The sequence below is a fragment of the Gasterosteus aculeatus genome, chromosome Y (genome assembly GCF_964276395.1).
Source record: "Gasterosteus aculeatus chromosome Y, fGasAcu3.hap1.1, whole genome shotgun sequence".
Taxonomy (NCBI): Eukaryota; Metazoa; Chordata; class Actinopteri; order Perciformes; family Gasterosteidae; genus Gasterosteus; species Gasterosteus aculeatus.
The window spans coordinates 14,016,915-14,043,667 of record NC_135709.1 but is presented as its reverse complement, the minus strand read 5'-3'; the positions used below and the strand labels follow the sequence as shown (position 1 = coordinate 14,043,667).

Genomic DNA, 26,753 nt, shown 5'->3' with positions numbered 1-26,753 from the left:
TCGTTTTGACTTATTGTGCTCATAACTGAGGAGGCCCCACTGCTGGAAAGAATAGGCTCTCGGCGCTCCACTTCAGAGAGCGTGGAGCTTAAGGATGCACGGGTATCTCTGTATGGATTATGTTATTATCGACCTGCACTGCCAGAGTGGTGCAGCCGAGTAAACAATGGCAACCTAGATGAGTCACGGCGTTCCCCGTTTTTTCCACAATTAACAAAACCGCCGTGTAGTGTGCAATCAAAACGTTAACAAGCCAGCACACCTAACCAAATTTACCTGGATGGTTAAAAAACACCCAACTAAAATCATAATCCTTATCATAAAGTGATGCTTGGGATGAGCTTTAGGCACACGGAGAGAATGTGCTGAGGGCTCGAGAAAGGATTTGACAACGATATTACCATAAAAAAACGCTGCTAGAATGTAAAAGAGTATCATTAAATTCTGACTACACCAACCAGGTACGGGGATGAAAACTTGACCCTTCAGCGGTAGCCTCCGTTTCTTTTCCTCACTCACATATCTGCCTGCAGTAAAAAAAAAAAGCTCTGTAGCAAAGAAAAATTAAAGGAGCGGGGAAGCCGGGAACTCACCCTTGCGGGTATGCACATAGACCTCTTTCTCTCCTGCCTGATGGGCGTTGTCATTCTGGTCGCCGATGGTGATGGTGAGCGTAGCAGTGGCTGTCATTGGTGGCTCGCCGCCGTCGATCAGAATAACCGGCAGGTGGAATTCGCTCTGCCTTTCCCTGTCAAATCGCCGCAGGGCGGTGAGCGTGGCGGAGCCGTTGCTGTGATCCTGCAGGTGGAAGTGGATGGAGTAAAGTGAGGGCAGTGAGAGAGAGAACGGAGGCCCGTGCTCCGAGGAGTCCCTGTCAACCACGCGGAGCAGGGTCGAGCTCCTGTTGAGCCAGACCACTTGGGGCGCCGGACTGTTCTCCCACAGCACGGGAGAGTAGGCCGCCTCCAGCTCGGGCCCGTTGTCATTCACGTCCAGCAGTGGCACGCGGACCGTGACGGTGCCAGTCAGCGGCGGGTTACCCCGATCCGTCGCCATGACGACCACTTCGTAACCCGCAACCGTCTCTCTATCCAGCGGCTTGGCGACCGTGACTAGGCCGGCTCGACTGACCGTGAAATGCCCATGTGGGTCAGATCGGGGGGAAATGCTGTACAGAATGTCCCCGTTCAGGCCGGAGTCGGAGTCACTGGCCACGACCTGAACAACGCTTGTTCCCACAGTTACGTCCTCAGGCAGAGGGGGGAGCAGCCGGGAGCTCGGGATGAACACAGGAGCATTGTCATTCACATCCTCCACCAGAATCTGACAGTGGATGAGGCTGGAGAAGTCAGAGTCCTCCACCTTGAGGGTCAGATTGAACCGCTGCTCTCCCGGCCTCTCAAAGTCCAGCTTCTTCTTCAGTCTCAGCGTGGCCGTCTTCTCCGGTCTGTGGCCGACCACGTAGAACCGCTGCTCCGCATCTCCTGCCACCACACTGAAGGCCAACTGGCCGTACGTGCCCGCGTCGGGGTCCACAGCGCTCAGCTCCAGGACGGCAGCGTCTTCATCGGCGCCCTCGGGCACGCGAGCGCCACACCGGTCCTGTCTGAACTTAGGCACGTGGTCGTTGATGTCCGTCACGGCCACAGTGACGGTGGCCGTACCTATCATGCCCCCGCCATCCCGGGCCTCCACCACCAGCCTGTGGCTGTCGGCAAACTCTCGGTCAAGACCCTCCGCTGCCAAAGAAAGCGTGCCGGTGCTGGAGTCAATGACAAAAAGGTCAGCGTCGTTGGCCACGCGCACGTTCTCGCTGATCCGGTACGTGAGGATTGCGTTCTGACCCACGGGCGCATCGTCACGGTCCGCCGCTGTCATTTCTACTACAAAGGTTCCCGGAGGAGAGTTCTCCGCAACGCTGCTGTGGCAATTATCGGGCGCACAAGTGAAGGCGGGGGCGTTGTCATTGATGTCCCACACGTTAATAATGACGTCCGTAAAGCCAGTGAGCCCTTCGCCCTCTTCGTCCGTCGCCATGACAACAAAGCGCCAGGCGGCGCGCTCCTCTCGGTCCATGGTGCGCTGGGCGTACATCTCGCCTGTGATGTCGTTGATCACGAAGTGCGACTCGGCCCCCTGGCCGTGAATGGAATACCGTATGGCGCCCTGGTCTGCGTCCTTGTCCGGGTCGGTGGCCGTCACCTGCGGAGACGGAGACCACGTCTTAAGGAAGCGGATACTCATTCGTCCGGTCAAACACAAATTACTGCTTCCTCTTATCTCTTTTCAGTCATCACCCAGGCCTTCTTGGATTTTCTAAATAGCCAATTTAAGTGTATGTTCTTTTTGCTGAGTTAAAGCAATCAGCTTTGATCGTGTCTTGTATCTTAGGAAAGGCCTTTGAGTGGGTCGGACAGCGTTACTGTGGAATTTCCTCCTCACCACTTGGTGAAATGACAATTTCAGAATGTGTCGAAATACAGTGGTGAAAAAAACAAAAACTCAGCCGCCGCATGCAGCGACACTTTAAGAATCTGTGTTATTAACGAACAAAATCATGCAGTGCGAAACCGTCATCCTCCCAGTCTCTCACCTGTAGTACAAACACGGGTGACCCATCCAGCTCCTCTGTGATGGACCCATAATACTCATTCATGGAGAACACGGGCGCCTCGTCGTTCTTGTTAACCACGGTGACCACCACAGCTGCGTGGTCTTCCCACTTCCCGTCGGAAGCAAGGACAAGTAGCTTGTATCTCTTCTGCTCCTCGTAGTCCAGTGGTTGCGCAATGAAGATCGTCCCCACCTCTGGTTCTATGTCAAAAACGCCACCTTTGTTGCCAGATGTAATCTGGTAACGCAGCTTGGCATTGGCTCCTGTGGCAGGAATTGGGAAACGCACGACCGGGAATGTGAGATCGCAAGTGTGGCAAAATAATTTATAGTAGGTTGCTGCTTAGCAATTCAGTATTGTGCCTTTTTTTCCAAAAAAGGTAAAGTAAAGAGGAAGTCAATATCTGAACTTGTCTACCGTGCTTTCATGGAGACCATCCAGTCTACGAGTTTAAAATGGCAACAGATAAGATGATCTCCCTGAATGAACAGTCTTCGTTTTCAATCATCCCGTTTAAAGTAGCTGGAATCCCATGTAAATACACAAATCTGTACTATTAACACAACCCCAGCTGACAAAGTGCTCACTGCCTCCCACAGGGATCTGGCAGGCTTACAGCAGTCAAGCCCAGGGTGTTGCTGTTTAAACAAGACAGATTGAGCGTAGCCTTTCAGACGCAAGTGCGTCTGAACAGTACAGTATTGCAACTTTAATGTTGGGGGGGTGGGGATGGTGTTATTTCACGGCTATTCATCATTAGTGCCGCAGCCCAATCTAAGCTGCGCCCCCGCATCCCCATAAATACTTGGGCCCTAAACATGCCCGATAAAAGGGATCTTAGGCGACTGCCGTACGGAGGATGAGCAACTGCTGTATTGGTTAAATCCCGCCCAAAGAGCGTGTCACTCTTTTTGGAACATATGTGCAACATTGCAATACCAAGCACTCAAATGACTACTGCTAAATCTAGCGCACGGCACAATTTCCTCAGAGCTCAGGCCGGATTGGGAAAGATTTCCCAAAGGGTCCATTTATGCTTTCAGTTACAAATGCAGACCATTTTGCACGGGGGTGCATACTTGGCTCATAATTCCCAGCTGGACAGCTGGACTGGCTGGACTGCCAGAATACTGGGGGAAATAAAAAAAAAAAAATCATTTTACACACAAAACTTTCCTACAGTTTTTTGCCGGTTGGAGTCTTTAACCTTCGATTCTAGGAGGCGGCGTGGACGAGATCTCCCTTGGACCTCCCCGGGCGGCTGCTTTATCAAGCATACCTTCATCCTCGTCATTAGCGCTAACGGTGACAACAGCCAGGCCCACATCTGCATTCTCGTCCACACCGACTTCATACAGGCGCTGAGCAAAGACTGGTTTGTTGTCATTGACGTCACTGATGAAAATCCTCACATACGCTGTGTCTGCAAGAATGACAGAATGATTAAATGGCATAGCACAAACGCACACGCACACAAACACTTTGTCAAACACGTTATGTGTGTATTTTCCCTCTTTCCATCTGTTTATTGATTCTTCTATTCATTTTCGCTGTTTAGTGGGGAAGAAGCACTTAACCGAACGCAAAGTGCCTCATAGACATCGAAATCGGAGAGAACATTACTCGTAAAAATGTGCTGCAAATCACATAAACTATTCATTTTGTTACGAGTATTTTGTTTTATGGGGTGTTTTAAACAGTAACATAACGCAGCTAAACTTCTTCAGCAAGCTGCTTTTTTGCCTTCATATATATAACCCCTCTAAATATGTTGACAACGGTTTGTGCCCTTCTCATTACAGTGTTAATTCCTTTAGTTAGAAGCAGTAAATTATATGCTCAAAGTACACATGGGTGACAGGTTAATTTGGCGCTGATGCAGTGAGAGACGACGGTGGTGGAAGCTCGCTCTGTTTTCTCGGCTTGTTTTTACGTCTCGTGTCTCGGGTGGAATCCCGGAGGTGCCTCAGGGTGACAGGTAATGTTTGCAGAGTAGATGAGCCCTGCTGCAGGTGAGAGAATCATTGCCCGAGACACCGCTAAGGCTCATTGTAGATGCAACCCTCGCAACCATCAAGAGAAGGATTTACCATTTCGGGACATCGCGCTTTGCCCCCTAATACCTCCTTTGCAAATATTTGTAAAATATCCACTTTTGGATACAAATGTCACAGAGAATCATGGTAAACAAACACACACATTTTGAATGTTGAAAATTAAAACACGGGATTAAAAAAATGGGTTGTAGCTATTTTCAGAAGGAAGATGGAGGGTCGGACTAAATTAAATAAGATGTTTTAATGTCAATCCCAAGGTACAGATGAATAAATTATGTCAGTCTGGTCTGTTTAAAATGCAGTTCACAGGGAACGTAATGCTGAGAATTAAATTTCTGTGTCGCCATATTGTCTTTTAGGGGGAAAAAAACTGATTTTTATGAAAGGAACATTGCACCAGGCAAAGCTAGCTCCATGAAATCATATTTCTTGAATGTAAATATCATGAAAAACAACAATTTATATGATACAAAAAGATACATTAAAGTTCTGCCGTTGCCTTATTATTGGCTCACAAATCCCCCTAAAATGGGCTTCGAATCGTCTTTTTGCAATCTGTCATTTTGCAATCCGTCATTTTGCAAAATGACGGATTCCAAAACAACATTTTTTGTAATTCTAGCTTCTTGCCAAGAGATAAATGACAAGATTGTTTGCACTCTCATGTCGGTAAGGTACATTTGAAGCCACATCCAGCTAGTTCTAATCTAAGATAGCTGAACGGACCAAACCAAGGTTCCTTTTGAACGGACCCAGGCTAACCGTTGTGCTAAGCTAAGCTAACAGCACAGATGTATAAATTTTCTCCCAGTGAGTGCACCTCCCAAAATGTCCACCTGTTCTTTTAATGACACAAAGCAGTTGTACGCTGGATGAACAAGCCTGATCATCACTAAGCTGCTCATAGTTTCTAACCTGAGTTGGGCTGTTTGTTCTTGCCCGGTCGCGCCGATTCCTGGCCGTCTACGGACTGAACCTCCAGCAAATAGGAGCTCCAGGCCTCCCGATCAAACACAGCTTCCGTGTAGATTAGGCCAAGTTTTGGGTCCACGCGGAACAGATGGTGGTCGCCGCTGCTGTCACTCAGCAGAGAGTAAGTTATCTGCCGAGCGCAGGGAATTTCTCAGTTAAGCCACAGCACTATTTCAAGCAATAACCTTCAGAAATAGCCCCATTTAAATGTGTTGTAGCTGTAAATGTCAGGACGCCTCTATTATATTCCCAGACACTGTCTTCTCGTTACAAAAAAATAAAATCGATACTCTGTATCGCACCTACATTGTCTAACAGGTCACTCACTTACCTGTGAGTGCACTGTGACAACTCTGAAATAAAAGTTTCCGCAGAGTTTAATGTGTTTCGTGTGTGATGTTCCACAATACTCAGCATAACATAGATGTTTTTGCAAAGAAAAGTTGTCTAGGGGTGGTTGAAAATCTCTTTCATGGTTTTATACACCCGCCCAACATTAAGACAAAAAATAGACAACCACCAACCTCTCCATTAAGGCCGAGGTCTTTGTCATTGGCCGACACCTGGAGAACCAAAGTCCCGATCTGGGCTCCTTCGGTTACTGAGGCCTCGTAGATCGAGGATGTGAAAAATGGCACATTGTCATTGACATCTGAAGGGAGAAGAGACATTTGTTTCTTATTGTAATTAATACGTTATACGTTATCTTGCATTCCAAGCTGTAGCCCATGTAAAGGAACACATTCATCATTTAAAAGGTTTGGTTTTCTGAATAAAATAACACAAATGCATCAACGTTTTTTAAGCTGCTGATTTGAACATTTTGGATGTTGGACAACTTCAAATGAATTCAACATTATATTTAATAGCTAAAATATATTGAATGGATTTTTTAGCTATTGATGTCACACAGCAGTGTTTTGTCTGACATACAGCATATTGTGAAAAAGAATTGATATATATATATATATATATATATATATATATATATATATATATATATATTGGTCTTGTTTAGAATCATCTTGTTAGTATTTGTATCATTACCTCTTCAACCTTATGATAATGTCAGAGGATGACATTTTTACAATTAATTTAATAAACCAGCAGCTAATTATCCCTCACTACACTAAATCAAATGCTAAACGAACATAGAAAACTGACCTGTAACATTAACATAAACTGTGGTGAACGCTGCGAGCGGCACCGCAGCCACGTTCTGCGCTCGAACCCGGAGAGAGAAGACGGGTGTGGTCTCGTAGTCCAGCGGCTCGGACACCAGGATGGACGCGGAGCTGTCCTCGCGGTTGGGTGAGAGGTAAAAACGGACCGGCAATTTGGTTTCGGGGACCATGCCGTCCTCCAGGTTATACGTCACCCTCGGATCACCCAGCTGAGAAGTCGCCTTGATTGTCTGAATAACCGATGCAAAAAAAACACAGCAGAGAAACAACCCTGAGCTGAGGAAATGGAGCTATGATTACTGACCTCAGTTATGCTGCCTGATCGCTGTCAGCTATGGCTCCATAATTAACACCAATACATAAAGGTCAGACTGTTTTTTGGACTTGTTGAAATGTATTGCAATTATTGCGATGATTCATTATCTGGTAAGAAACCGGGTCAGATGAGAGTAAAGGTGTTTTTCTCTCTTATGGTTGACAGCTATCAATTTTTCAAATCAAATGAGACATTCTGAATTAATTTACTACGCCTGGAGTCATGAAACTTGCTTTGCACGTGGCAGCCGACGTCAGCCTCCTCTAAAAGCATTAAAGTAAGACACATTTCCAGATTTTGCAGCTCCCTGACAAGCTTTCAAAGGTGCATTTTGAGCCCAATGAGAACAGTGTCTGAATAACTCTCAGCCGGGGGCGGCAGTGGGGGAAGGGGGGGGGGGACAGGTGTAGTAACCAAACAAGCATCCAGCTCGACAACATTGGTGTAATGTACAGACACGTACCACTATTGGTGTGTCTCTGGCGGCATTTTCAGGGATGACGACACTGTAGCTCTCCTTCTCCCACTGTGGAGGCTGGTTCTTCACGTTGGTGATGGTGACCGCCAGCTCCACAGAAGTGTTTCGTTCCCCCCTATCGGTCGCTATGATGTCCCGCATGATATAAGTTCTCTGCAAAAGTGAAGAGTCATTTGATGATGATCAAATGAGTCACAGTTGTAACTGCTTGACTGCATGCTAAGTCTCCTATGACGACATCTTCCTCTGGAAGGAATAGTGCTGCGTGGTGCAGTGTGGTAAAGCTGGCCGGTGACACCAGCGCGGCGTTTAAATGGACCTCTCTGTAATGTTTATAAGTGTTCGGCTCATCATCAGCTGATGGATAAAAATGACTTCAAGCTCCTGCCTGTACTTGTTGCATGAGCTCCATTTAGAAAAATCACTTAATTAGGCTAAGAACAACAGAGGCAGCGGAGCTTTAGGTTGCACAAAAGCTCATCTACTTTTCTAATTGTGGTATAATTGAAACGCTAAAAAATAAAGGAGTACGTTTGTCTGAGGAGCGGTATTTTATTACAGTGAAGAATTCCTTTAGAAGTCATTAGAGCATTTGATTGTATCTAAATTAGACAATGGGTATGTAGCAGTATGGAAATAGGATTGTCCTGCTACAGTTAACTGCGCCTGCCGACCACTAGGGCAGCGGTAGTATATAAAGGCTGCCCCCCTTCTCGCGCCCCACTGATGCATCATTTCCGGGTCAGGTGTCTGTCTGCGCAGAGTGGCGACAGAGTGCTCCGTGCACCGTGCTCCGTTTTGCTCTTTGGTCCTCTCAACCGGTGGTAAGTGTTCTCTCTCTCCGTGTTAGACCCAACGATATTCTGTAGCTAACGTTATTGTGGTCACAGGTAGATGTCTTTCTGCCGTGTGGGTCTTTCTCTCCCTCCCTCTCCCTGTGCAGGTTTGACCTGGGAAACAGGTACATGACTTTAAAACTAGCTTTCAAAAAGCTTTGACATGTAGCTTGGCAATTGATAATCAGAAGTTCTTTTCATGGGCTTAGTTGGGGGTTCGCTGTCTTGTCTTGATTTAAGAGTTAGGTAAGGGGGGAAGCAGGATGTGCCAAGCAGGCAGACACGAGTCTGACAGGATGGGGAGTCAGTTTCTGTCCTGGCTGAGGAATGCAAGGTCTGCGGGTCAACTAGCAGATTTACCAGCCAAAGGGGGGTTTAGAGACACACCAACACTATTCAACATACACACTCTGTTCGCTGATGTTTACGTTAAGTCAGGAGTCTGGACATTGGATGTGACCGGGTCTTTAGAAGCGGGGGGTGGAAGGTCCTCCTCTACGCCAGTTTAGGGCCAATAGAAATCTTTCCTTCTCTGTCTTTCAAGGGTTATAAAACATGATGTTCTTGCTGATGTTAGTTAGTTGTTCTTCCGGCCTGTGTGCTGCCTGAACTGCTCCTGCCTTTGCAAACGCAGCGCTGATACTTGACCTGTGATCTGACAAATAAATTTCCCAGAACGAGAGAAGTCGTTCGGCTGAATTTTTGATAACCCCGACCAGGCTCCAATTCTTGAACACGTATTCTTACAATTTTGTGACATCTCGACGTGATTGGCTGACCTGGACAAAGAAAGACGGGGACGTCCGTTTTCCGGACCGAGCTGAAAGGACCGGCGGCGTGGTTCAGCATTGACAACAAGGGCCCACAACAGAATCAGGTGAGCAGACAACCTTTTGTTCTAAATTAATAAAATGTCTGTGATTGGATACTTCTAAAAAGATTTGTTGTCAACTGCAGAATTCGTCTCTGTGCATTGACTGAATAAGATCGTTATAAGACCACTAAATTTAAAACTAAATTTGAAAATTTTCTGTTGATCACATGTAAAGTATAAGCACATACTCACACTGAATTCAACGTTAGGGAAAGTGAATAAGTGTCCATAGGTTTAGGGATTTAGGCAAGTTACAATCCGTGTGGTACGTTGATACCTCTGGTCCTGCAGTCCTACTTGTGTGATTCGTGGACTGGCAGGTTAGAATATTAGATGAAGAAATAAGGACACAGGGAAAGATTTGTTGTTTTTCATACTGGGAAATGTGTGGGTGGTTGGTGTAACTCCTGGTGTTTTATTGAACCTGGAAGCTGGGCGGACTTGAAAAAGGACTGAGAATCCGACATTGAAAATTGTTTGACCGGATTACACATCTGTGGGGATATGTATTAAAGGGTAAAAGGGAAAATCATAGTTAAATGATGGTGGTATAAACACGAGAGAAATAAAACAATACGAGTGAACTGGTCTTATAAGCCTCAACAATCGAGCGCTGTATTCCTCTAATACAGTAGAAGGTTCTTGATTGGGTTCACAGTATTGGGCATTGAGTCTTTTCTCTTGTGTTCAAAAACCACGTGTGAATAAATAAATAACCTGTGATGAAAATGGAGGAAACCATAACGATATGGGAGGGGTGTAAAAGAAGGCATTCTGGGTTTCGCCCTATTTAAGACTTATAAGAGACATATGGATAAAATCCTAGAAAAAGATAGGAAACGTGTAACAAAAAAATATGTGAAGTGGGTTGCACAGATGCAGGAAAGAGGAATGTTTGGAAGGGAGACAGATTCTCAACCAACAGGCGAGCAGCTGCAGGACCATCTTAGGATGGCGAGAAGAGGAAAAGACCAAGCGCATGCGCTCCTTGCCGTTAAAGGGAGATTTTGTGGAAAAGAAAAGAAAAGGCAGATGAGTTCTTAGTGGACTGTAGAACATTTCTGGGAGAAATAAATGAGGTATTCGTGAGTAAGACGGCGATGCAGTTGCCGCAAACCAAAGCAGGAGAAGTGCAAGAGACCGGTTGTAAATCTAGTGCGCTTCCTCCCTACTCGACAGGCCCATATGCGGAGGCTAATCGGTTGTTAAATGAACCGCATCAGATGCCACTGAGGCAAGGGAAAGCTACTAATCCAGGAGAATCTCAGGTTTTGGTAGTTCAAAAAGGGTTGCTACAGGTAACTCCATACCCACATGAAGAGAATGATGGGGTGGATAAGGTTTGTGCTTTTCTCTCAGAGACGGTACAATATTTGGAGGACAGGCCCCAGCCGGCGTCTGTCGATTGGAGTAATCCTAACACAACACAGGGTCACTCGACAGTCGTAAAGAAGCGGCAGCCCGAGCACAGACCTATGACCTCATTTAATGTAGGGGGAGGAAGAGTTGCAGGAGAAGAAACTTTGTTAGAAGTCATAGCCCAGGCAGAGCGGCAATCAATCACCCGGCGTGGACAGGATGAACGGGGGAGGCAGGTTGAGTCAGAGGAAGATGAGCCTGTCCCTGCAGATGATTGGGACGAGGAATTTCAGGAGCATGGAGCAGCGCTAGAGTCACAAAAACCACAGTCGTCTACTCTGATGGAGCGCCATGAGACAGGGGGGTTAAGAGGTAATAGGAACCGATATTATCAGGGGAATGCAGCCAGAGCGAATGTGCATCAATGTAATGATTTGAAACCTAAGTAAAAAATCTGACGAGATGCTCCGGCCTCTCATCAACTACCACTGTTAACGGCTATTTGTAGAGACGGAAGTGAAAAAACAACATATGCGCCACTCGCATTGTCAGACCTAAGCATGATGAAGCTCGCATTACCTAAAATAGAGAAGGGTGGTGCAGCGTGGATTTGTGGGTTCCTTGCTCAGTGTGCGGGTAGTGTTCCCGCTTTGGGGTATCTTAGAAGAATTTTTGTGGTGTGTGCCTCACTAGCTGACCTCCAGAAGCTAGAGGGGGAAGCAGGGACCTCTGACCTCTCTGACGAGGAGCCTCTGGCAAATTGGGTGTCAGTGCTCTGGCCAAAGCTCAGACTCCAATATCCTGTGAAGGTGGCTACCACAGAACTCACTTATGTTCCCCCACACGACAGTGAGGGTGGAAATAGTTATTTAAGGAGAGTCAGAGAATTATGGGACAACAAGTTAGGGGAAGATGTCATGGATGATCACAGAACCAAGCTTCTTTTTCGCAGCGCCATAGACTCATCTGTCTCGGAGACAATGAAGACCCATCTAAGAGGAAAAGTGGGGTTGTCCGACATGAATTTTGATGCTTGGTCCTCACAGATTAAACACTATGTGGACCGGAGAAAAGAAGATATGATAAGGAAAAGGGTGAATTAAACAATATTCAGTTACATTTGGCAAAAACACAGCTGAAGGAAAGCAGAGAGAAGGTGAACCAGGGCAAGAGTGAAGACAAACAGATGACCCAAACAACAGCGCCATCTCAGGGGAAGGGCCACCTCAATATGGCCCTTATCCAGACCCCCCTCCATTCCCATGTGCGCCAGCCTGCCAGCAGCCACAACAGGCCGCGTACGCTCCTCCACAGGCTTACTATCACCAACCTTATGCCCCGCAACCACAAGACATGATGGGGGCCCCACTGTACGGTGGCTTCAGGCAACCGAAAAGACAGTGGGGAGGGGGAAATCGTGGCCGAGTTCCAAACAATGGAGGGCAGTTTAGACAACGACAGAATACTTGTTTCAGCTGGGGACAGCTTGGACATTGGTCCGACGCATGCCCGCATCCACCTCAGGGTCAGAGGCCTCAGTCCAACCCAGCTCAATACCCTTATGATATCTATCCACCACAAGCACCACATACACTACAACAGGGTAATAGCCTGCGGCATCAGGCCCCAGGTCATCAGCAAATGCCATAGGGGTGCCCAGATCCGACGGCTGACGGTAACCTGTTTCCAGAACCCATGGTGACTCTGACAATCAACGGAGGAGATTACAGATGTATGCTGGACTCAGGTGCTAGGTATTCCACAATAAACACGCCACTGCCACCATCAAGGAATACTGTGCCAGTTATCGGATTTTCGGGTCAATCAGAGGAGTGGCCACTCTCTATTCGAGTCCCGTGTAAATGGAAATCGCTCTGTTTTGACCAATCCTTTTTGGTTTCCACTGCCTGCCTGATTAACCTGGTGGGAAGAGACATTTTGTGTTCCCAAAATATTGTTATGCAAATGACGAAGGGATGTATCACTGTAACATTCCCGGATGGGACACAGCAACGATGTGCCACACCCCACTCTTATGGCCACCAGTTGCTGCAAGCTGAAGTTCAACAGACGCTGAATGACGAAGCAGAGGTCTGGTGGGGGAGAGTGGAGGACTATGATTCAACTGTTCTGCATGAGACTGTCCACCATTGGGGCCCATGGTTCAAGGTATTACACCCGACTGAACCACCTGCGGATCCTCCTCATTGCACGATGAACTATTCGCTGTCTCCTGATGAGAACTATGACACACTGTGGAGTGGACATGAGGTTGGCAGTGAGGTCCATGGACATCCTGCTGTTAAGGTCCGAGAGATCTATGTGGGGAAACAAGGTGTGGCAGCTGCGGTGGAACTAACCTCTGAATTAAAAGTTCTATATGCGCTACAAGAGACCTCTGCTCCTCACATCACCTTGCTCATCCAAAGCGGAGGAGAAGCTAAGAATATGGGGCCGATGGTTAAAGCGGGGGTTGATGCCACAGACTGGGTGCCCACTCAAAATGTTAACTTAGATTACTCTCAGGCTAATGACATGTACCGTATTGCACATACCTCAGAAGTAAAATTTATACCAGAAAAACATCTGCTAAGCCGCACACATGGTAGGGTAAATACTGACCATGAGAACACACAGCTCATGCTAGATGATTTTCCTGATACATTTTGGACAAAAGGGGGAGCTGATGTGGGATTGATTCCAATGGCCCCAGTGGTAATTGAATTAAAAACCGTAACGGTCCTAATTTACCGTCCTCAGTACCCCTTAAGGGAAGAACAAACAGCAGGGATAGAAAAAACAATTGAAGGGTTGCTGCAGGCAGGTGTATTGGAGAGGACGGGGTCCCCCTGGAATACCCCGATTAACCCGGTCCCTAAACCCGGAAAGCCTGACTATAGAATGGTGCATGATTTGAGGCACGTCAACAAAGTTGTAGTACCAACTCACTATGACACCCCAAATCCTTATACAATGTTAAATGCAATAGGCCCTGATAAAAGATGCTTCACCTGCATTGACCTGGCGAATGCTTTTTTCTGTGTCCCTCTAGCTGTGAGCTCGAGACAAATGTTTGCGTTTACGTATAAGGGGCGCCAATATACATATACGCGGTTACCACAGGGTTATGTGGACTCACCATCAATTTTTAACCATGTTCTGAAGACCATTTTGGCCGAGTTGGAACTACCAGAAGGACATCCTGCTAGCAGGGACTAGCAGGGACTAGTTCAGAAACGATTATGTCCGCTACCAGAACGGTTCTGCAGTGTTTACAGAAAAACGGCTTCAAAGTGTCTAAATCGAAATTGCAGATTGGGAGACAGAAGGTGACTTTTCTGGGAAGAATTGTGTCACCATCAGGGCAAGCTATGACTGAAACACAAAAGTCGTCCATTTTGCAACATCCTTGGCGCACGACGATTAGAGACATGATGAAATTCTTAGGACTTGTAACGTGGAGCAAGAATTTTATACCTGACTTCTCGGTGCAGGTGGCCCCCTTGAGGGCGTTGATATTGGGTGCAGGATATAAAAACTACTCGAAGCCTTTGGTGTGGACCCGGGAGGCAGAGGCTGCATTTATTGCCACCAAGCAGGCCATGGCCAGCGCAGCCACGTTGCACCCCCCTGACTACTCGAAACCCTTCCATCTGGATGTTGATGAAAAGAACGGATTTGTGAATTCCGTTCTGTTTCAAAAGGGGGAGGGTAACACAGATCGTAAGGTTTTGATGTACTATAGTGGTAAGCTGGATAACGTGGAAATAGGGCATCCCTCGTGTGTCAGAAACATAGCTGCTATTGGAAGAGCGTTGATTAAAACGGCCCATATTGTCAAGTGTCTCACTTTTGTGAGGTTCAAACTGCAGCTCCCCACTTGAAAGGGCAACTTGCTAAGAAGTGTAGACTGGATTCCACTCAATGACCAAGATTCGGACTTCTTTGCTTTCTTGCTTTTTATTTTTAAAATTGTCCAGGTCAAACCAGGTGAAAAACCTTGAAATACAAACATGAATGGAAGGTCAAAGAAATATAACCCAAGAAACCATATTCAATTCACATACCCAACATCACATACTTAATTTATAATCTACTGGAAATTAACCTCAAAATAAGTAGAAAGACAACCCAAATTTAAAGTATCCAAGACTAAATTAAATACATTTTTAAAACACTATTTAATGATGATTTTAACCTTATAAACTTTAGCAGCTTTTAACTCCGCTGAATACACACAAATCAATTTTTATCCAATTACTTTTAGCTTGAATACTTTTTAAAACACACATTAAATATATGAACATTTGATCTTGCATTTGATGCCATAACTAGTCAGCCACTCAAAAGCTCACCGGCTCCTTCTTCAGTCTTTGCAAGCTTTATTCCTGCAGTCTCCTCTTTCCAAGCTCTTCAATCTCTCTTTCTCACACTGCTCGCTCTTCACTGTCCTGTGAGTGAGTGCCTCCAACTATGGAAGTAAATCTGTGTCATCGGATTTTGAAAGAAAAAGGTGATTGAATTTCTAGCACTGAATATTCATGCATTGAAATCATGTATCTGAATGTTTTTCAACATTAAAATATTCAACTGCAAAAAATTCAACCGCAAATAATTCAACCGCAAAAAATTCAATGCAAAAAAATTCAATTCAAAAAAATTCAATGCAAAAAAATTCAATGCAAAAAAATTCAATGCAAAAATTCAATGCAAAAAAATTCAATGCAAAAATTCAATGCAAAAAAATTCAAACCGCAACATCCGGGAACCCAAGGTCGGGAGCGTGCGTCAAGCAAAAGGAGCGAGCGCCCCAATACAACTTGGCTTGTCGACTATGATGACCAGATTTCAGCCATGTCCATTAATAACGGGGCTTCGTTGAGTGTTTTAACTTTAACTTCATGCCATCTGTTACGTTCCCCAGTTTCTGTGTTTGGTGGCTTTGTTTTGTGCCTTGATAGGTGATTGATTCCAGGAGCAGCAGTCCCCAGACTGGAGATCTGGCCCCACCCACTCGTCAGTGGCTGCACCTGGATTCCTTCCCTCGCAACACATAAAGTGGTGCCATTTTGTTAGGAAGCTCTCGCTCGTTGGGTGTGGGTTGTAGAGCAGAGAGTGACTTGGAGTCTCTGTTAAATCTTGTTCTGTGTGCTTGTGAAATTTGTCATTTGTGTTTAATCCTGTTTTGTTTGTCTTTTGTTCCCAGGGAAAAGGGGAAGCACCTTGGGAGTGCGTAGGCAAGCTGCCCATGGGTCTACACCACCCGTAGTCATCCTCCTGTCTAGAAACACTAGGCAAGACCTGGGCGGACCACCCCCTGTATTTGGTTAGTGAGCCTTGCTAGTGCTCAAGGTAGGTTAGGGGGAGGTGTTTCAGGTCAGATAGGCAAGAGGGACTATTTTGTTTTGTTCATTGTTTTGGTTCCGCCCAGACCCTTTTCCCAAGCAACCCGTATTTATATATATATATTAATAAACATTCCTTTTTACGGGCTATATGTGTTCTGGTCGTCCGTGTACCTACACGCACCACACCTCTTTCCCCCATTACCACATTGAGATGACGAGCGGCGGGTCGTTGCGTTCCCTCCTCCACGAGGCGTGCGTAACAAAGTGGGGGCTCGTCCGGGATCCAACTTGCTTGGTTCCCATCTGGCCCTGCTGCTCTGAGCTCTGTGGTTGGTGGTTAGGGTATAGTAGTGGGGGTTGTGAATGGGATGACCTTTAGTTTTGTTGTGTGTTCGGTAAGTTGCAATAGTGTACATGATGGCTACTTCAGCCATCTCCAGTTTTGTTGATGTCCCCTCAGTCGCCGCAGATATCCTCCCGTTCCCGCTGGGCCGCCGCAGCGATCCTCCTGTTCCCGCTGGGCCGCCGCCGCAGCGATCTCCCCTTCCCGCTGGGCCGCCGCCGCAGCGATCTCCCCTTCCCGCTGGGCCGCCGCTGCAGCGATCTCCCCTTCCCGCTGGGCCGCCGCCGCAGCGATCTCCCCTTCCCGCTGGGCCGCCGCCGCAGCGATCTCCCCTTCCCGCTGGGCCGCCGCCGCAGCAATCTCCCCTTCCCGCTGGGCCGCCGCCGCAGCGATCTCCACTTCCCGCTGGGCCGCCGCCGCAGCGATCTCCCCTTCCCGCTGGGCCGCCGCCGCAGCGATCTCCCGTTCCCGCTGGGCCGCCGCAGCGATCTCCCCTTCCCGCTGGGCCGCCGCCGCAGCGATCTCCCCTTCCCGCTGGGCCGCCGCCGCAGCGATCTCCCCTTCCCGCTGGGCCGCCGCCGCAGCGATCTCCCCTTCCCGCTGGGCCGCCGCCGCAGCGATCTCCCCTTCCCGCTGGGCCGCCGCCGCAGCGATCTCCCCTTCCCGCTGGGCCGCCGCCGCAGCGATCTCCCGTTCCGAGGCTCTCAGTCCCAGCCCCGACTCGGCCAGTCCCCGCTCCGAGACTCTCAGTCCCTGCCCCGAAGCCCCCAGCTATCGCGTGTTTAAGTACTGGGTTACGTTTGGATGTTTTGTCGCAAACTGGAGGTTTGCTGTTTTTGGGGTGGGCGTGTTACGTTCCCCAGTTTCTGTGTTTGGTGGCTTTGTTTTGTGCCTTGATAGGTGATTGATTCCAGGAGCAGCAGTCCCCAGACTGGAGATCTGGCCCCACCCACTCGTCAGTGGCTGCACCTGGATTCCTTCCCTCGCAACACATAAAGTGGTGCCATTTTGTTAGGAAGCTCTCGCTCGTTGGGTGTGGGTTGTAGAGCAGAGAGTGACTTGGAGTCTCTGTTAAATCTTGTTCTGTGTGCTTGTGAAATTTGTCATTTGTGTTTAATCCTGTTTTGTTTGTCTTTTGTTCCCAGGGAAAAGGGGAAGCACCTTGGGAGTGCGTAGGCAAGCTGCCCATGGGTCTACACCACCCGTAGTCATCCTCCTGTCTAGAAACACTAGGCAAGACCTGGGCGGACCACCCCCTGTATTTGGTTAGTGAGCCTTGCTAGTGCTCAAGGTAGTTTAGGGGGGGGTGTTTCAGGTCAGATAGGCAAGAGGGACTATTTTGTTTTGTTCATTGTTTTGGTTCCGCCCAGCCCCTTTTCCCAAGCAACCCGTATTTATATATATATTAATAAACATTCCTTTTTACGGGCTATATGTGTTCTGGTCGTCCGTGTACCTACACGCACCATACCTCTTTCCCCCATTACCACATTGAGATGACGAGCGGCGGGTCGTTGCGTTCCCTCCTCCACGAGGCGTGCGTAACACCATCAGTGTGGTTTGTGTCTGTACGATTCAGTAATAGACTGCTGATGCTGGGATAATTCGACGAGCTATTAGGAGTGATTGGCGGAGTTTTGAAACCAGGAACGCGCTTGTAGAGCGCATAGGAGCCGCTGCAGCGTAGTGGGGGGGGGGGGGGCGCATAACCCCGACAGTATGTGCAGGTTATGCTGTTTACATGCACGATCATTGCATGTCCGACAGTGATGGGGTTTGATAAAGTCAAACTAGTATCACAACTTCTACTCAACTGTCTTTACTTTTAAGAACTTTATTAAAATTCAGTGACAGATCACAATCTCTGCTTCACAACTGTAAGGTCGTATGGGACAATAAACCTTTGTCACACTATAATGTGTATATGTCTGATATGTTCGTGTTTTTGGTGGGTTTTTTATGATACTATATAATATATGACATTGTACTGAGAGCTTGAAAAAACAACCACAACCGAAACGTCATCTCGTTTAACTTCCGCTTATTTCACGTCCAATGAACAAATGACAGCTGTCTATTACTGAATCTTACAGACACAAACCACACTGATGGCATATAATAGAGTTAAAACACACCGAAGCCCCATCACCATCATAGTCGACAAGCCGAAGTTGTATTGGGGCGCTCGCTCCTTTTGCTTGACGCACGCTCCCGATCTTGAATCTAGAATCGATTGCTCTTCCTTGGGTTCCCGGATGTTGCGGTTTGAATTTTTTTGCATTGAATTTTTGCATTGAATTTTTTTGCATTGAATTTTTGCATTGAATTTTTTGCGGTTGAATTTTTTACGGTTGAATTTTTTGCAGTTGAATATTTTAATGTTGAAAAACATTCAGATACATGATTTCAATGCATAAATATTCAGTGCTAGAATTTCAATCACCTTTTTCTTTCAAAATCCGATGACACAGATTTACTTCCATATCCAACCCCCCTGATCGCCAGATCATCTCCACCTGGTGCATTCAAATCTCCGCCTCCAGCCTGAGAGACACACATAAACCTACCTCCCAGCCAGAGAGGGGCTCGGTCTGCAACTCAACTCAACACATATAACAATGGGACACCAGACTGTTGTGCACACATCGCATGGAATAGTTGCGTTCTTACAGTCAAACGCGTTCACACTTTCCGCGGCAAGACAATCAGCTTTGCAAAGCCTATTCACCAAAACACACATACATTATGAGGCTACAACCAGAAACATGGCGACTCAGATGGGAAATGGGGAGGAGCATGTGTGTGCAGAGTTAACAGACCAGGAAATGAAACTTCATGCAACGCTAGAAAAGGAGCCGCTAACTGACCCTGATGACACTTACTACTGCGACGGCCATAGTCACCAGACGCCAGACAGAGAACTTGTTGCTTCGGATGCTGTGGTACGCAGGTCAAGGGAAGCTGGGAAACAATCGCAACAGGCATAGTTCCTCAGCCTGCCTCAGCACAAACCGCAGAGTTAATGGCTCTGACAGAAGCGTGCAAAGCAGCTGAAGGCAAAAGAGTGAATATCTATTCTGACTCTGCCTACACCCTACAAGCGGTCCACATTGATTTATGCCACTGGAGGAGAAAAGGATTTGTAACTAGCAATGGGACTCCTGTCAAACACCTGCAGCCACTGCTAGATTTATACCATGCACTAAAGAAACCAAAGCAAGTAGCAGTAATGAAATGCAAGGGACATCAGACAGAAGCCTCAGAGGTAGCTAGAGGTAATAATGCTGCAGACCAGGCGGCTAAGCGCACAGCAGGATACACGCCAAGAAACCAAATGATGCAAAAAGCGGAGGATCCAGAAAGTGCTAAGCTAGACTTACAACATGTCGTGAAGTTGCAAGAACAAGTTGCACCTACAGAGAAGCAAGCCTGGCTGAACAAGGGAGCCAGCAAAGGCAGTGAAGGTTTGTGGAGAAGCCACGAGGGGAAGGTAGTGGCCCCGGCGGTGTTGTTGAATATGTTGTGCCAGGAGGCCCATAGTCGTGGACATGGTGCCAGTGGACGTATGATAACGTTAATCTCCCAACAATGGTGGCATCCGTTCCTGACCGACATAGCTAATATTATGTCCAAACATGTGAGATCTGTTGTAAACACAACCCGAAGGTGGCGTTGAAGGCTGGACTTGGGAGTTTCCCTGCCCCTATGGCACCATGGAAAGAGGTGGTAATTGACTTCACAGACATGGGAATGAAGAATCGAGTTGAGGGCAAGAGGTATTTGTTGGTATGCGTTGATCCTTTTTCTAGGTGGGTGGAGGCGATCCCCACAAAATCAGAAAGAGCAGCAGACGTAGTAAAATGGCTGACCAGAGAACTAATACCCAGATTTGGAATTCCAGAAGTCATACGATCGGATAATGGTTCCCACTTCTCGAACGCTGAACTACAAGAAATAGAGGAAACGTTTGGGATCAAACATAAATTTGGGGCAGTTCATCATCCTCGGTCTCAAGGGCTAGTTGAGAGAGCTAACAGAACCATAAAGGAAGGTTTGGCTAAAGTCTGTGCTGAAACGAAGCTGACGTGGGTGGCAGCCCTGCCAATAGTGCTGTATGGGATAAGATCATGTCCTAACTCTAAGTTAGGGATAAGCCCCCATGAGGTATTAACGGGAAGAAAGATGCCTTGTCTGTTAACAACCACTTTGCCTACCACTGTCAGCCCATTGCAGTACCAACATGTGGAAATATCTGACTATAAGAGAATGTTGAATAATACTGTGATGAGTATCTCTCAACAGGTGACAAGAGATCCTTTCTGGAGAAGATGACTTAACACCGGCCCAGATGGATCCTTTACTAGAGCATTACACGGACTAAGAGCCATGTCTATTGAATTAGCTGAACACTCTGGTATAGACGGCACCGTCGGTAATTGGTTTGGTAAATACTTTGGACAGTGGAAGGGCTTCTTCCTGTCAGTTTTTCTGACCTTAGTAATCGCAATAGTGGTTTTTGCCCTTTGTGGATGCTGCTGCATCTCCTGTATCAGACAACTATGTCTCCGATGCATCACCTCTGCAATAGATGCTAAAATACCTCTGCCATACCAGATGGCTTTGTTACATGAAAGGATCCAATTGTTAGGGCCGGAGGAGATTGGAGAGGAGATAGGTATGGTAAGAACCGACTTCGAGGGACCTGAAGAAGAAATCCTTTTAGGTTCAACATTCCTGTCCGCGTAATCTGCTAACTGTTGCACACATCATATATAGTGGATGCATACACGTAGATGGTGTGATATTTTTGGGCTAGGATGTATTCTGTGTCTATTATACTCGGTTTAGATGTGGTGTAGATTTTTTGTACTGTTTAGGGATTTCCATGACTGCTGCATTCACCCGTATTCACTGATATAGATTTTTAGCGTTTAGATTAGTGGTTTCTTTTGATTTTTTTTTGGTTTACATAATGAATTATGTAAGAAGGGGGAATTGATAATCAAAAGTTCTTTTCATGGGCTTAGTTGGGGATTCGCTGTCTTGTCTTGATTTAAGAGTTAGATAAGGTGGGAAGCAGGATCTGCCAAGCAGGCAGACACGAGTCTGACAAGATGGGGAGTCAGTTTCTGTCCTGGCTGAGGAATGCAAGGTCTGCGGGTCAACTAGCAGATTTACCAGCCAAAGGGGGGTTAGAGACACACCAACACTATTCAACATACACACTGTTCGCTGATGTTTACGTTAAGTCAGGAGTCTTCACATTGGATGTGACCGGATCTTTAGATGCGGGGGGTGGAAGGTCCTCCTCTACGCCAGTTTAGGGCCAATAGAAATCTTTCCTTCTCTGTCTTTCAAGGGTTATAAAACATGATGTTCTTGCTGATGTTAGTTAGTTGTTCTTCCGGCCTGTGTGCTGCCTGAACTGCCCCTGCCTTTGCAAACGCAGCGCTGATACTTGACCTGTGATCTGACAAATACATTTCCCAGAACGAGAGAAGTTGTTCGGCTGAATTTTTGATAACCCCGACCAGGCTCCAATTCTTGAACACGTATTCTTACACAATGCTAACTTTATGTTCATTGACAGGGAATGCTCATCAGCTGGCCGAAATCCACAGGTGGTGATTCATGTGACAACACTATCAGTTGATTGGGGCCACTGCTGCTTTGCCTGCAACTTTGCCTGCTGCTTTGCCTGCTTTGGCTGCTTTGACTGCTGCTTTGTCTGCTGCTAACTGCAACTTAGTCTGATGCTACATGTAACCTTGTCTGTAACTGTCTGCACTGTTAAATGCTGTTAAGTGCACAGTTTGGTCTCCGCCGCGACGTACCTAGCATGTATATTGCCGGCACCAGACTTGGACCTGTGTAGTTCTCTGATTCTAGCTGACTAACTGAGTAGTTAATCCTTTAGTTTGTATTTCTTTTGGTTTGTTTCCCTTATTTTATTTTCTGTTTGGGTTACGTGAATTGTTTGATTAGGACGATTTTTATGTGAATTATTTTCTTTTTCTGTTTTGTGTTGTACATTTTTGGTTTAATTCTCTTGTAACCTTCTTTTTTGGTTATCCTTCCTAGCGGCTGTATGCTGGAGGTGGCGCCGGTGGCGTGGGTGGTGGTGGTCTTCCTCGTGTGTCGTGTCCCATTGGATTTTTGTGCTATCACTGGGTGAACTCTGGTTTGTTTTCTCTAAGTTTGTTTTATTAATTTTCCTTCCCCTTCACCGGCGCTTCTCACCATTAGGCCTTAGCAATTAGTTTTCTTTTCTTGTTTTGTGATGAATATTAGATTTTATGGTAATGTATATTTATTGAATAAAAATGCTTTTGTAAACTGGGAACCACGAGCCCTTGCCTATTGATTGGAACGAACCTGTGTGCTTTAAAAGGTCTTGGGCCTATCCCAAGTGGCGTTGTCGGTAGGATAAGAAACCATTACGCCACAGGTAACATCAACAAAACCCTCCCCACGGAGTAAAGACACGTTTCACTAAAGGGCCTCTTTTTGCTCACACAAGGAAATGTAATGTAAGGAAAAGTAATTCTAACCCACTCAGAGTAAAAGATAATACTGAAATTCAGCGCTTCAGCCATTAGTGGCATCAATGCAAATTGTGCTCGAGACACGCTTTAATTGTACTGCAGATAAAACAAAATGTCTCTTGACTATTGAAACTTCAGTTAATTTCAAGTAAAGCTTCATAATGGAGAACAAAGATGGTGTTCTGTTATGTCCAATGTGGACACAGCGGCCTCGTGTTTATAACAAATACATTAATGTCTTTTTGGTAACATCCAACCAAGGTTTAAAATGAATTTTACAGTAACGGTGTCTGATCTCCACCAGAAAGTATCCCGAATTCCGTATCCAGTCACAGCCGCCTCTTGCATCTCCTCCACTTAATTGTCTGTGGAGCTGCACTGCTCGGTGTGGAGAGGACGGCTCGGGCAGTACTGTCTCTGGACACGATAATAATCACTGTAGTTCAATACTCTGTCTCCTTCATCGTCCACCGAAGTGGATTGGGAACTGTGCCGCAGGCGAAATACGGCCTTGATACTTATTCACTATAATCAGGAACCGTGAGGACCAAATCAGAAGAGAACGTATCAGACCAGCTGAGACATTTAACATTTAATGAAGTGCTTTTGAGTTACAGCAAAAAGATTAAGGGGAGGATTCCAACAGCTTCGTAAACCACATTGAAATATGCAACAACTTTGTTCAGCAAGGTTCTGAGCTTTACATTTTAATTTTGCATGAAGTCAGCAGCAAGATTTCCAGATACATCTAACACTACTGCACTAAAAAGCATGTTCAAAAAAAATGTATGAGGCTCTACAGTGCTTTTGCAAGTTTCTAGCCAAAGAACAACTCCTACATTTAAATAAGTGAAAGAGGAGGAAACAGTAAGAAGAGCCGTGATAGGCTAGAAACGTCTGAGTCTATAGCGCGCATATGAAAACAGCAATTACCTGAGAAACGTCAACCAATAAAGCACAACTTGCTTATCTTCATAGCTAGATTTCATGTTCAATATATCTATATAACTGAAATAATCCACCTGCCTTGTAGGTTAAATCACATGTACAATCGTCTAGTCTCGAAATCTTAAATTCTTCAAAACACACGACTCGTCTCCAACTGCTGCAGGCTGTTGGTCTCCTTATCAACGCCGTATGATGAATTCAAATTGAAACGCCTTGAATCTCTTGTATCAAAGCCACAGTATTTGACAGAGACAATGAGTCTTGATTCGTAATAATTAAACCTGTGCTGTCCACTTAAAATAAGCATTACCGTTTCTATTGAAAGCAACTGCTACGGGTTTAATTATTGATATGCACATTGAAATGAGAGAGTTTAATAACACCAGCAGTGAAATAAAACACAACTACATGAATCCCAAGTTGTTAAAACCTATTTGCAATCACTTGTTTAGCTTGAATTAGTCTCCATTCATTTTCGTCCACTGTGGTCTTTGCACGTGCATCACGGAGTGCACACACCCCAGATTAGGAGCAAAAGATGTGGCTTATTAATTAACCGCGTTGACACAGACCCTCAGGGCCCCCATGTGATACAGACTGTGTGTGTGTGCGCTGGCTGATAGGCAGCTTGCTAACAGCGGCTGGCTGACCTGTGATATCGGCTGGTTAACGTAGATCCATCCGGTGACGGGGTTGACCTGCAGGTACTCAGGCTGCTCCAGGGACATGGAGTAAGTGACGGCTGCATTAGTCCCAAAGTCGTCATCGTGAGCCGCCACGCGCAGGAAACTGGTCCCGACCGAGGTGTCTTCTCTCAGGAAGTCTGCGGAGGACGGAAATAATGAATGTGCACAGGAGGAGAAGCGTACGAGGCTTTTGGTTAAGTTTTGTTACAGTCCAGCCTGAGGCCTTTTGGTTACAGAGTGACCCATAATTACCTAAATTAGGTTATTACAATGTTTTTTTTGTTTGTGTATTTCCAATGTTCAAACAGAGATGGAAATCATTATACAAGAGAATTAATGGCATTTATCCTCCCCCACAATTTATTTTTTAAGGAGAAATATTTATTGCATCCACAGTCTAAAAACATCCTCAATTGACCTCAGCGTTTTAAGGGCATTGTTATGCTTCAACTGAGGATACTTTTTACATGTGTGCATGTATATATTTCTGTTACTCACACTCGTAGCGCAAGTTCTCAAACTTGGGGCTGTTATCATTCTGGTCCAGTATTTGAACCGTGAGCTGACAGATGCCAATGAGCGGCTCCTCTGCCCAATCAGTGGCCGTTACTGTAATTGAATACTCTCTCTGTCGCTCCCTGTCGAACCGTCTGGCTGTAGCAATCACTCCTGTGAATACAGAAGAACCCCCCCGACATACACACATGAGTGCATTTAAATTCATCCACCCTTAAAAAATTCTCTGATTCACCTATCAATGAATGCATCCAGCCATCCATCATCTCATCCTGCCATCCGTGCGTGAATCTATGGATCTGATCATCCGCACATCAAGTGCCGGCAAACAATTGCACATTTCCATGAGTAAGTCGTGCATCCCTTTCAAGTGCAGCCACTTTGTAATTAAATCGTGAGATGAAGAACATAAAGCAGAAGCTTTAAAGATAACACCAAAACAACATGTGGACGTGTCAGCATTTCTGAACAGCTTTTCCCCTTGATCATGTGCAGAGTTCATTTTATTACACCAAGCCTGACCAGCTTCAATTAAATGACAATTGAAAGACGGCTTTGGCCATTTGACTCATTCTTAGGAACAGCAGCTTGAATTACACAGACATTTGAATGAGAGTTGTCGGCTATCTTTAGCATGCAGCACTGCCTATTGACGGTGAGCCAGTGCTTAATTGAGACCTGTTTTAACCCGACAACCCGTGAGTGCTCTACCTGTGTCTGGGTGAATTCTGAAGGCGGGCATGGTGCTGTCTCGGTGCATTAAGCCATATTTGACTTTTCCATTCGCTCCCTCATCTGCATCCTTCGCATGAACTTGCAACACGAAAGTCCCCGTAGACTGGTTTTCCAGCACTGAAGCCTGCTCACGATATTTCTGGCACTTAGAGATAGAAAGAGACACAAACACTAATAAGAAGTGGTTCTGATATATGAGAATATACGGTAAAATATGTTGCATAAATGAGACTACGGGGATCAGAAGAAAATAAAATCATTACGTGGAAGGTCACTACGCAGGCAGAGAGAGAAACTCTGCATCAGAAAGTAAATGAAAGCTATACAATAACATCTGAGGAACTAAAAACACTGATTTCTTTTGAAGAGCCAGCAGTGAACAGCTTTGTCTAAACCAGGGATTCAATCCATTCCCCTTAAGAGCATATGCCCCCGATAAAGAGCTGCTCTCCGGAGTCTTCCTCTTTTGAAATCACACAGAAATGCTTGCTGCTCTTTCACCAGAACGACCATGAAATATTAAAAAAAAACAATAAGCGAGGAGGAGGCCCGAGTGAGCCAGAGAGAGGGAGGCGGAATCAAAGGGCGGCGAGCGAGCGATATAAAGAAGAATAATGCAAGAGTTCATGGGACGTGATGGCACATACTGTGTGGCCTTCACAGGGCTGTTCATGATAATTGCATAATATCAAACATACAGTCGTTCTAGACCGGATGGATTCTGAGGCGTGTAGGTGATCTTTACTTGGTGAACTTCCAGCCCACCCAGAGGACCTGAGGAAAGTATGTCTCCTGCCAAAGTTCAAGTCAGTCCTAATTAAGGAGGAAGTTAATTAAAGGTCATTCTCACAAAAAAAATTCTCACAAAATTAAATGATATCCCAATGGAGCGCCTAAAGAACCAGTGGCTGTGCAGGCTAATCAGAACTCCTGGGAAAAACA

The 26,753-nt window shown here is 46.2% G+C and overlaps 1 protein-coding gene across 1 annotated transcript in view; it reads right to left on the bottom strand.

Moving 5' to 3' along the window:
• The window catches only part of LOC120812477 (neural-cadherin-like), a 110,398-nt gene that overhangs the window by 21,324 nt on the left and 62,321 nt on the right, over nt 1-26,753 (bottom strand). Inside the window, exons 9-18 of the mRNA XM_078097804.1 lie at nt 25,788-25,956; nt 25,059-25,229; nt 24,525-24,697; nt 7,607-7,774; nt 6,808-7,057; nt 6,168-6,295; nt 5,587-5,773; nt 3,894-4,037; nt 2,594-2,877; nt 594-2,202 (exon numbers count right to left, since the gene is read on the bottom strand). Of these exons, the coding sequence (XP_077953930.1) occupies nt 594-2,202; nt 2,594-2,877; nt 3,894-4,037; nt 5,587-5,773; nt 6,168-6,295; nt 6,808-7,057; nt 7,607-7,774; nt 24,525-24,697; nt 25,059-25,229; nt 25,788-25,956 (3,283 nt within the window). The remainder of the gene's footprint in view (nt 1-593; nt 2,203-2,593; nt 2,878-3,893; nt 4,038-5,586; nt 5,774-6,167; nt 6,296-6,807; nt 7,058-7,606; nt 7,775-24,524; nt 24,698-25,058; nt 25,230-25,787; nt 25,957-26,753) is intronic.